We start from the raw sequence: 12,025 nt of genomic DNA, 5'->3' as shown, positions 1-12,025 counted from the left end.
CGTGAGCGATGGAAAAGCAAACTGGTTCTCAGCTGGCTCGCAAGTTGAATGAGTTGTGAACCAGCACCAGCACTGGCCCCGAACCAGCCCTGGAACTGATTTGGTGGAAAAGAGGCATCAGTGGTTTCATGTTTGCGCTGTCTAATAACTCATCCATACGTATGTGATCTTGCCAACGGATGCGGAGGATCCTTCTCAAACATTTGTTGAACATTAACTACCCTATTGGCTCCTTTATTCGTCTTCCATGTTTCGCATCCACACAGCAAGACGGCCAACACAAGCATCTTATACAGCCTTAACTTTGTTTTTCCAGAGATGTTAATAGGGCTATGTACTGTGTTTTACTGACCATTTGGTCTAACTACCTCATGAAGTTGGTTAAGATGATGCCATTATTGTGCAAAGTGTCATCAAGGTGAACGCTGGCTACTTTGAAGAATCTAAAATATGAAACCTTTTGATCATATAATTCGATATATGGTCTAAATACAGAAAACCACTGAATTAGGTTTGTCCAAACTTTTTGATAGTTATGATGCGTACGCTGGTGTTTTTTAAATATTTATTAGGGCTGCCAGAACAGCTTTTTATTTATTTAAACAGGCTATGAATACTGTATTTTGTGGATGCATTCTCAAATGCCTGTTATCAAAACCATTCTTCAGAGCAGTGATATTTTGTTCCATAATAAATCAGAATTTAAAGCAGTTTCTGCAATTCAAAATGTATCCAGTAGGCGGTGTATACCAGTGTTGGTGCAAAAATGAACTTAAAGTGCATATCAGGGGACAAATATCGGTCACGTTTTGCATTTTGTGCAAATTTTTTTTTTTTTTTTTTAACCTTGCGCAATACCAGAAAAATTCATTTGAAATCAAGCCATTGGTCCGCCTCTGAAAAAACTTGCCATTTGGATTTCCTGGCAAACGTTGATTTTTTTTTTTTTTTTTTTTTTTTTTGTGACGTCGCGTGCAGGACGCCTCCTTCTGAATCCTACGTCAGCGCTGGTTTGTTTGAGAAAACGACCTGGTGGTTTTCTGCAAATTTCTTCGTTATCGTGTAATTATTAAAATGGTTAACAGATGTATCGTAGGAGGGTGTAGCAACACCAATCTTGATGGGATTAGTACTCATCGTTTCCCAAAAGACCGGACAATATGAGAGAAATGGGAGCGCTTGGTCTACACAGGCTGTGCACTGAAACCGTGCAAAGCTCGCGCAGCCTGCTGGCGCTTCCGCAGGTAACGTCCCGCATCTGGCTCCAGACTCCCTTGGGATTTTTCCAGACGTGTTTTGTTTTTTTTTCTGCTGTAGACGGATGGCCTTGTGCAAAATTACCCTTCTGGATGAGTGTGTAAAGGGACATACTTTCATATAAAAAAACACGAAATTGGTCCAGGATATGCACTTTAAGCTCAGGTTTGCATCTGAAATGAGTGTTTTTGCAACTTTTTTGATATTCGCTTTGTACAGTGATAGAAAATAACCTGATTTCTAAACGGCCCATAAGCAGAGTTACTGCTCCCAATAATGGACTTGCAGTGTAATAGGTGTTTCTGTAGCTGTGTGTAGGTGTGTCTCTGACTTAATTCCAAGCTTTATACCTTTTGTGCTGATCTTCCATTCATCAGCAGCTGTTTTTAAGCAAAAATACATTTGGTCTTGGGGGGGGGGGGTTATGCAACTAGTTTGCCTGTGGTTAAAGCATGGATGAAAATGGACTCCTGTCAGATGTTGTTTGATCAGTAGTAATAAAGTGGCACATGATTCCCAGAAGGGGTGTGGGTGAATCCTAAATGACTCTCAATTTTTGAACATGGTGCACTGCATACAGTAGGATAATCATTTCATTGCCTGTGAGATGCATTTATATTAGAGGGTTGACAATATTGCATGTACATTTAGAATTTGTCTCTAAAAAAATCTATATATTTTTAAACCATTCTTTCTTGAACCTCTCACTATGGAGGAATATTGACATCCTACACATGAAGCCTTGGGCACATCCAGTTAAATTAAGAATTCTTGAAAATCCTGACTCATCCCTGCTTCCGTATACTTGTTGGTCAAATGGAGGCCTGTTTTTGTGTTTTAGAAATGAGGAAAATAAAGTGTACGGTTGTGGAAATAATGTTGAGTTGATGACTCAAGACATTGATCCTGTGTGTGCATGTAGGTTTGCTATCTCATAGTCATGGCAGCGACTGTGGCTATTCTTCCAGCATGGAAGGCAGCGAGACGGGTTCTAGAGAAGGCTCGGACGTGGCCTGCACCGAGGGAATGTGTAACCATGATGAAGCAGGTACCAGCTTCTTTGTATTGTTGCTAGATGGTTGAATAAACGGTTCAGAATTGTAACCCAGTATCGTGGTTTTTTTTTTTTTTTTTTTGGGTGTGTAAGCAAAGCTATTTTCCATTTCCGAATGTGAACATTATTATTGATGTACACTAGGGCTGTAACAATATGCGTATCGAAATCGCGATACGCAGAGCCACGATCCGTGTCGCGATACAAGAAGGCAGAATCGCAGTACACCCTTTCAAACTTCTCCTCAGCCCAAAAACAGAGGCGCTTCCAAACTTCAATTTATGAATACTTTTTATTTAAATTACATTTTAAACTTACTTAAATTACTTTTATTTTTTTATAACTATTAGTAAGTCGTTTTTTCGCCGACCTGCGACAATCTTCTGCGAGTCACGCAACGTCCACACTCCCCACTGGCAGAGCATTCATTTCTTTTAAGCGTTCACCATTCTGGTTGCGACGCGGGGAGCGAATCTGTAAACAAGCAGCTCATTGGCTGGCTAGGTGTGCCACAAGCCAATCACAATCATTTGACCGGAAGGGCATGCAGTGTTGCCAGATTGGGCGGGTTTAGGTGCTTTTTGGCTGGTTTTGAACATATTTTGGGGTGGAAAACGTTAGCAATATCTGGCAACACTGAAGGCATGTCTGCTTGGGCGGAAGCCTTCTGCGGCAGTTACATTTTGACACGCGAGCAATGTTTCACCATAAAAATTCCGTAATTTCCATCTGTTTTCCGCGATCACAGAAAATCATTGGCCCTATGAGAGTGAGACCGTGAGGGAGCCACCCCCCCACCCACCCCCAAAAACAATCTTAACGGATTTACACGATTTGGAAAAATGACTTTTTCAGAACCGAAAAAAACAGAGCTTCCAGCTCAACAGTATTATTTTGAGAAATAAAACAATCTTTGGATATACATTTGTTCATTTTTGCATACATATTACTCATTCTCTGCAGTGGTCTGAATTATTTGTTATTAAATAGTTAATGTAAGTAAATGTTAATAAATCAAATTTACTACTTAAAAAAATTTTTTTTTTTTAAATCGTGGGTGTATCGAATCGTGGGTCAAAAATCGCGATTCGAATTGTGAGTTGGGTGTATTGTTACAGCCCTAATGTACACTCAACCCCTCGTCTGAAACGCTGCAGCAGTGGACGTTACGTTTGATCGAGCCATGTCAGTTTGTGTGCTGAACTTTCACTTCAAACTGTTAGTAAGTAATCTGTAATGATTTAACGAGCGGTCTTTAAGGAGTTTTGTCTCGTCTGTGCAGCCGAGTACTCATGTAGTAATCACTGCTTGGAGGAGGATGGCGTGGACAGCTGCGTGGAGTGTTGGGCAAACTGTGAAGAGCACGCCAAAGGCAAGAACAAGAAGAAAAAAAGGAAGAGCAGGGGCGTGTTAAATGCAAACGAGCATGTGAGTTACACTGGGCAAAGCGTAAGCCTCTTTCACTCTACATGTTTCAGTCTTGTAAGATTTTAAAATAAAATTGCAGTATAAATCTATATAACTGGTTTTAGGCACCTCACATCTTGTACCTCAAGCCTAATAAGGATGTCATTAAATGGCAGCAGTGCATTACTTATATAGGCAAACTGATGCATGGAGGGAAATGGAATCAGTCTGTGAAACTGCTTCTAACACTAGTGGACTGTAGAGTTTTATAGTGAGTACCAGGTGTATGGTCAGCACTCGTGTCTTGTGTAACTTGCCGTAAAATGCTTGTTCTTAATAGAACAGTTTTTGCTCCACAATCTTAGTCCGTTTCTTTCACTTTCCTCTCCAGCATGGTTCCCAGGAAGAAGTATGTCCATCCGACAGCTGCCGGAGAGGAGATCCGAGCAGCTTGCCTGGCTCAGAAAACACCCACGATCCCTCTGCCTCGTCCACACACAACTGCCCGAGCAAACAGACGACTTGCGCGAAGCTGTGTTGCGGCTCGTTCTTCAGTGCTGGCCTGCAGCTGCCCTGGGCTCAGCGACAGCTAACGAGTGGCCTGAACCATCAGACTTCAGATACCTGCACACAGGGGCACTGTACCACCAAAAGTCTCATGGAGCTGCTGGTGAGTGGGCTGTGCTTTAAAAATACACAATTCGACATGTTTGTGAGACAGGAATGCATTTACAAATGAACGGTATCTGCTTCGTGTCTCCTCATAGCAATTTATTTATTTTTTTTTTTTAACTGAATTAACACCCATTTGTGTTTCCCAAAAATGCCAGATGGTGTTCTCCCCCCCCCCCCCACCCCCCCCCCAAAAAAAGAATTGCACCATGTTTGTTATTCAATGACAGACAAATGAAGAAATCAAAAGCTAAGCTAAACTTTTTGCATGTAGGTGAGTTTAGATGGTGTGTGCAGCAGGGAGTACTGTTCTAGGAAAATAATCAATGACTGATACCCCTTTTCTACCAAATCAGTTCCAGGGCTGGTTCGGGGCCAGTGCTGGTTCACAACTCGTTCAACTTGCGAGCCAGCTGAGAACCAGTTTGCTTTTCCATAGCTCGCGGTGCTAAGAGAAGCCACGTCAGTTACGTCACTATGTTTGCATAAACCTTGGCGCGAATATCAAAGCAAAAACAACATGGAAGAAGCAGCAGCAACAACAATAATAATAATGGATGACTTCGGGTTTGTACAGCTGCGGCTTCTCGTCACTTAAAAGTGGCGATCTTTCGCGGTCTTGTTATTGTTGTTGGTCTTAACAACTCCGCCCCCCCCCGCTGATGTAAGCAGTTCTTTCCTCTGGCCCAGCAGAGAGTTGGTGCTAGCCTGGAACAGGTTTTTCTGGCCCCAGAGCCAGTTTTTTGTCAGTGGAAACAGAAAACACGGTTCCAAACTAAGCACTGGCCCTGAACCAGCCCTGGAACTGCTTTGGTGGAAAAGGGGCATGAGTGGTGTAATAATGCAGCCTGAAATGAAGCAAGTTTTTACCACATTGATTGATTATTTTTCCAATAACAGATGTCCCAGGCCATGGCGTTTTTGGCAAAATAACTTCTCAGACAACTTCACCATATCAACAATGGGCTCCTTGTACTCCGAGGTGGACAAAGTACCCAACTTCATTACTTAAGTCAAAGTACAGATCCCACTGGTCAAATGTTACTCCGATACAAGTGAAAGTTGTCCAGTCAATTTTTTACTTACGTACTGAATACTTGCTTTTAAGAAGACTTAAGTATTAAAAGTACATTTTCTGTCAACACATCGTTGTATTATTGCCACAACGCTTACAAAACCTAATGCCGTTACCAAAGACAGAAATGTGAATTCACAAAACGAACGCGTGCTGTGCCGTCATGGTGGTTTAGTCAGTGAAACTCCACCTGACATGCTAGCAAACTCCTTTTCAAACTCGAAATCCTATTGGGTAGCTAACGCTACTAGAAAAGAAAGATTTCTACGTTGTTTATTTGGCAAGATTATGCTAAAACATATTTCTGAAAAGACTTCAGTTAACGTTATTCATGTTAGCGTAACTGTTTTTACATGCTAACTAACAGTGTCCACGTTAACTAGCTGTGTGTAAATGTTAGCCGTGAACAAGGCTACGGCAACTTGGCGGGCAAATCCGTAGTAAGTCATTTGACTAATCGGACTGCATAGCTATTGCAATGTTATCGCTAGCTCTAAAAGCACAGACAACTTTTTGTTGCAAGCTTTCTCTTGGAATAAAATATTTATATACCTCAATATGCTTCTGCAGGTTGGATGGCGAGTTTTTGTACGCCGTGATGTGATTCGTTTTCGGCAAACAAAATGAATCTTTAATCCCTTCAGAAAACTGAAACATGGGTTCTAGGTAAAGCCGTGTGTGTGTTCTCCAGAAGAACCGCCTCCTTCCATTCTGCCATCAACTGATCGTGATCAAATAACGCTGCAGGGAAATCACTGAATTTGATTTTGTACAGTCTCTGGACGTGACGTGACCCTAGTGATTACTGATAGTCTGTCTCGGTGTCACCTGCGAAAAAACCATCACGTTTTAGAAAAGAAAAAACATCTGCTTCATAGTCATGAGTAACGACGACCTTGATAGAAATGTAGTGGAGTGAAAAGTACGATATTTGCCTTTCAAATGTAGTGAAGTTAAAGTTAAGTTTCCAAAAAAATTAATACTCACGTAAAGTACAGATACTCTGTGTACTGAAGTACGGTACTCAAGTAAATGTACTTCGTTACTGTCCACCTCTGCTTACACTCGGGGCTTATTTCAGTTTTGAAACGGTGAGATTCTCACGTCTCTGGTAGCATGTTTGCGTTCAGCACTACAGAGAGAACAATGTCATACGTCATACTTGTGTGCTGACATTAGCTTGAGCGTTTCTTTCTATTCATAGTAGTTTGATGCTTTTCTCTAGTTTACTAAAAGGAGCTTTGTCAGTGTTCTGACATGTATGATAAACATTTGTTTTCAGAAGCTTTTTCAGACACAAAGTATGAATACATTTCCTTATATGGGCGTAAGGAAATGTCTGTAACTAAATACACTGACTCTGCCATTCTAGTTTCTGTGTCGAGATTTCCCAGATAAATCTGATGCAGCTCTACAAAAGTTTATGGCCTGGACCAAGAAATTCTATGCGTTGTAGTACCATTAAATGTAAGGAATTGGTTCGATGCAAGAAAGGTAATTTTTATTGCCTTTTTTTTTTTTTTTTTTTCCCTCTTCCTGTGCTGTATAATATCAGGCAGTATAGTCGTGCGTCTTTTTAGGAGTAACTTTTGAGAATAAATTTAGTGTTCATGTTCAGGAAAAGCTGTATGAAGCTAACAAATGCCTATTTGTAATTAGAAGTCTGCACAAAAGGTTGCACGCAAGATGTAGATCATCTTTTTAACGCGATAGTTCTCACGAAAATATTGTACGCCCTTCCAGTTAACGCTGCTAGTGTTTCATATTCTTCCATGCTTTTTAAAAAGATGCTATAAGAGATGTTCATCAAGTAGTTTTAACGTCATGGAGCTTTTGGAGTAGTGCGACCGCCGCCTTTTTAATAAAATAAAAAATGGAGACCGTCCTTTTATATAGCTTCCTCGCTACTTATAAAGAATCCTCTGAGCGTCTTAGAACTAGAGCCCTGCACTCCCGCGGGGGACTTGCGGGACCCGCCACAAAGCAGTGCGGCGCAGGACAAATTTTGAAAGCTCATTGTGGGCGCGGGCGGGACCAGAAGTGCACATATGCGGGCGGGGGCGGGAGTGCACATATGCAGCGGGAGCGGTGATAAGCTGCAGTCCCGCTAACTAAAAACATGTTTGAAATAAAATTTATAAATTATTAATTTATGTCTATCATATATAATTTGTGCTGGATATTTTACTTGGCATTAATAACATTTTAAGATGCCTAAATTTGCAGAGAGAGTCAGATTGCCAGATTGAGTGAGGAATAGCATCTTAAATTTGCCATTGATCACCCTAACGGGAAACCCTTTGATCACTCTAATGACTCGCCGTTCACACCCAGCTAGCAAGAGAACCATGAGGGAAGTGATTTACTGCTTGCATTAGTCTACAACTCTAATCAGAGAGACAGGTTACACAGTGACGGTAGGCTTGACTCAATGCTATCCCAGAAATCCTTCCTGTAATATGCAAATTTGGCTGTCCAATCAGAGGCGACCAAATTTGCATATTACAGGAAGGATTTCTGGGATAGCATTGAGTCAAGCCTACCGTCACTGTGTAACCTGTCTCTCTGATTAAAGTTGTTCACTCATGGTTCTCTTACTAGCTCTGCTTTGCAATTAAAAAAAAAAAACATTGGTACAAAGCAAGCCCATTCACTTTTTTTTTTAATGCTGATCAGAGAACTACAATGGTTTCTCATGTGACAAAAATGTGCGATTCACTATTAAATATTTTAATTGCTTGACAGCTATTATTATTATTAGAGACACTACATGCTGAATTCAGAAACAAGGTAAATAACGAACGTGAGCTGTAGATATTTATGCTCAAATCCACTCAATGTAGGGGGCGGGGCACCGTCACGCTGTGTCAAGACAAGAACTTTCCTGAGAAATAACGCGAACGTCTGCATCATGCGGGATTTGCGGGCAGGAGCGGGGCAAAATATGGCAGGCAGGAGTGGGACTGAAAATCATAATTCTTTGTGGGCGGGAGCGGGACTGAAAATCATAATTCTGCGCGGGCGGGAGTGGGACTGCACAATGCGGGCGGGAGCAGGACTGAAAAATCCGACCCGCGCAGACCTACTTAGAACCTGTATATGACCCAAGATAAACGCTGAACATTTTAAGGATGGCTTTTTTTTTTTTTAAATAGGTTAATATTAAAGTATAATTTAGCTATATGATTTTAGATTTTGTAGCACTTTTTTTTTTAATTGTAACATTTTGCTATGTAATTTTATCTGATGAAATGGACATTTGAGTATAAAATGGAGCCGTTACCATTACGCAGAAGTCTTTGTCCAAGTAGCCCATTGGCTGCTGCTATTGTTATTTACTACGTTCACTGTTGAATGCTCAATTTTGATTGGTCAGAAGGTGTTTGGTCACTAGAATATTAATATGCTTGTTCACTTTTGGGGTCTCGTGCAGACATCAGGTGGAGAATAGCACCATTTGACGTTGTAGAATGTGAGCCTGAAGCAGAAGTGCTATTTTGGTTACGATGCAGAAGTGTTTGTCCAAGTAACCCCTTAGACACGCTTGTAATAAGTTGTATGGCTGTCTGCTGTACGAGTCCCTGTGCAAGTTGTTACTATAGACATAAGGCATTAGAACAAACTTGCTCACGTTAGAAACCAGTGTTGGCGATTCAAGAGCTTCTGACCAATTAGAACTGAGGTATAATTTGCAGATTGACTATTTGATTATGCAAATGAGGTTCAGTTGGGGCAAAAAAACCCACCTGCTGCTTTTTATTATTTGTAGCAGTGGGGGCGTGGTCAAGCGTCGGTCTGTGACCGGAGGGCGGAGTCAGGTAAGGTAAGTGGCAGAATCACTGCACCTGATGTTAATTAACGTGTGTTTGCGTGTCTTCCCCAGCGACCGCGCTCTATTTAAGGAGAGAGCGAGAGCAGAGGAGAGCTCTCTCCCGAACCAGGCACCAGATGTCTGTCTGTGTTCTAAGAGACCACTGAAAAGTGTAAAATAAAAAGGATTTCGAACCTTAGTTCTGTCCTGCCGCCTTCTGTGCTCCTCCCACTCTTACGAACTGCCACAGTGGATGCTGAGAGAGCTCAGTAGGGAGAGCGTTAGATTGAAGGTCCCTGATTCAGTCCTGGGTTTCAGCACCACTGTGGCAGTTCGTAAGAGTGGGAGGAGCACAGAAGACGGCAGGACAGAACTAAGGTTCGAAATCCCTTTTTATTTTACACTTTTCAGTGGTTTCTTAGAACACGTAGACAGACACTCGCACAGACACACATCTGGTGTCTGGTTCGGGAGGGAGATCTCCTCTGTCCTCTCTCTCTCTCCTTATGCCTCGGTCACAACCGGCCGTACGTGCTCCTACGGCTGGGCTACATGCAAGAAACGCACGGAGGGCGCACGTGTGACGTGCTGATTTTCGAGCCGTATACTGGCCGCAGAGGTTCTTTGTCATGTCAAACAAACTCTACGGGTGCTTAAGTTTTTCTTTTTTTTTTTTTCAGGTTGCAAGACAAACTTGCGTCCAACGTGCATCTTTCTCCATGAGCAAAAAAAAAAAACGCAGCAATTTGGGAAACACCAAAAATCGCACGGCCAAAAAAAATCGTACATCCGGTTGTGACCTAGGCTTTAAATAGGGCGCGGTCACTGGGGAAGGCAAAAACACGTTAATTAACATCAGGTGCAGTGATTCTGCCACTCACCTTCCCTGACTCCGCCCTCCGGTCACAGACCACTGCTTGACCACGCCCCCACTGCCACATCATTATTATTATTATTATTAATGTATTTATTTTATTTCCCTCCCCCCCCAATAACGTGTTGTCACGCAGGACGAGGCAGAAATGTCATCAGATGAGGAGAACTGCCTGACGCAAGATGAGATCCAGTCGTTTGTAGAGGAGAACAAGTCTTTCTACAGCACACGAGACCAGTACAGGCAGCACCTGAAGGACCGATTCACCAAATACTGCCACTCCAGTGTGTGCAGAGGAGATTGGCGACCCACGGCCAGTGTCAACTAAAAGGAAAAACCCACCAAACACGATTTTTACAGATGGGGGGGGGAAACGCTCACGATTTACCCCTGCTGCAGGAGGAAGAAAATGAAATTTGTGGTCAAAAACCAGAATGAATTCTTGAGCTGTGTCTTGTTTTGTTAAAGTTTAATTTTATTTGTTGGGGATAGTTAAATGGTCATTCACTTCTGTCACACTTCTTCTCTACTTCCTTTTTTCACTTTCTCTTTTCACCTCCCCTCTCCCTCATCCCTCACTCGCACTCAGGTGGAGTTTATTTACTGATTTTTCTGGATTTACAGTGGGTTCATCAGCTCACAGTGGAAGTGATAAGATTGCAGGCTGTCGCTGTAGTGATGCTAGTACATAGTCTTCTAGTCTTACTGTTTATTTAACATCTCTTTATTTTCCCAGTTCATCTCACCGACTGAGACACTTCATTTTAGTGGCAAATTGTTCTATCAATAAATGTGTACAGAAATGAAATGAGTATAAAGATTTTACACAGAGAGAAACATCCATTTATAAGGAGGCTTGGGTGTAATGTTGAGCGCAATGTGCAAAATTGAATTAATAAAGAATATTTATTAATACGCATTAAGACGAGTGTGTGGCGTTTTCTTCTTGAATGAATTATACTCCACAGTGAGGAGAGAATTTTCAGTTTTGTTTTGAAGAAATATTTTACACAACTTTTCCTTGTGCCCCAGGTGTAGCTGATCAGCCCAGGGATAATGTTTTGAAGTTTTTCTTTAGTATCCAAGTACTCATTCTCTTTTTCAGTGTCTATTTCACCCAATTTATGTAAGAAATAAACAGCAAGGCATGCTGTTACAGGAAAATAATGAACGAAAGTGGTGTGACATTTTTATCCATGTGAGACATCAGCAAAATAAGTTGGTTCACCAGCTCTCGCACTTGCTTATGAAGTTAGTAAGGCCAAAAAAAAAAAAAATCCAGGTGGTCATGTTACAGTACCAAGAACTGTGATGTACGAAGCTGTTTTTTTTAAAAGAAAGCCTAGTTAGTTTTACTTCTGACTCTTACCAAGTAGCTGATTACTGGAGAGTCCTTCCAATAACACAACCTTGTGTCAGTGATTACGCAACTTTTTTTTACCGCCGCCAAGGAGGTTGTTTTCGGTAGCGTTGGTTTGTCTATTAGCAACATTACGGAAAAAGTTATGAACGGATTGCACTGAATTTTTTTTTTCCAGAGGTGTGACTGGGCACAAGTAACAATCCATTAAATTTTGGCGGTGATCCGGATCACCTTCTGGATCCCGGATTTTTTTAAAGGATTCTTGGCGGAGGTCTGCGCTCTCAGAGTGCTTTTCTAGTTTTTAAACCAGCTCACTGTACGTAGTATTGATGCCATTAGAACAAATCTTAACATTGAAATAATTCCCAAATCCATGTTATTTACTTGCTTTAAATTACATCAAGCACGATTCTGAAATTTCTAGAATTAATAATTGTCTAACAGAAATGGTCTATTTGCAAATTTTATAATCTGCTGAATATGGTGTGGCTGAAGAACTGGGTTAGTTTAAA

The 12,025-nt window shown here is 41.5% G+C and overlaps 1 protein-coding gene across 3 annotated transcripts in view; it reads left to right on the top strand.

Annotated features, from left to right (window-relative positions):
• The window catches only part of ggnbp2 (gametogenetin binding protein 2), a 29,968-nt gene extending 18,895 nt beyond the window's left edge, over window positions 1-11,073 (top strand). For all 3 annotated transcript variants that reach the window (XM_060913024.1, XM_060913021.1, XM_060913022.1), the window contains exons 11-14: window positions 2,180-2,305; window positions 3,594-3,739; window positions 4,110-4,388; window positions 10,287-11,073. In XM_060913024.1, coding sequence (XP_060769007.1) covers window positions 2,180-2,305; window positions 3,594-3,739; window positions 4,110-4,388; window positions 10,287-10,478 — 743 coding nt within the window. In that variant the 3' untranslated portion in view covers window positions 10,479-11,073. The remainder of the gene's footprint in view (window positions 1-2,179; window positions 2,306-3,593; window positions 3,740-4,109; window positions 4,389-10,286) is intronic.
• Window positions 11,074-12,025: the final 952 nt, after the last annotated feature.

This window comes from Neoarius graeffei, chromosome 28 (genome assembly GCF_027579695.1).
Source record: "Neoarius graeffei isolate fNeoGra1 chromosome 28, fNeoGra1.pri, whole genome shotgun sequence".
Taxonomy (NCBI): Eukaryota; Metazoa; Chordata; class Actinopteri; order Siluriformes; family Ariidae; genus Neoarius; species Neoarius graeffei.
The sequence above is the reverse complement of the archived record's forward strand: the minus strand, read 5'-3'. Positions and strand labels throughout refer to the sequence as shown.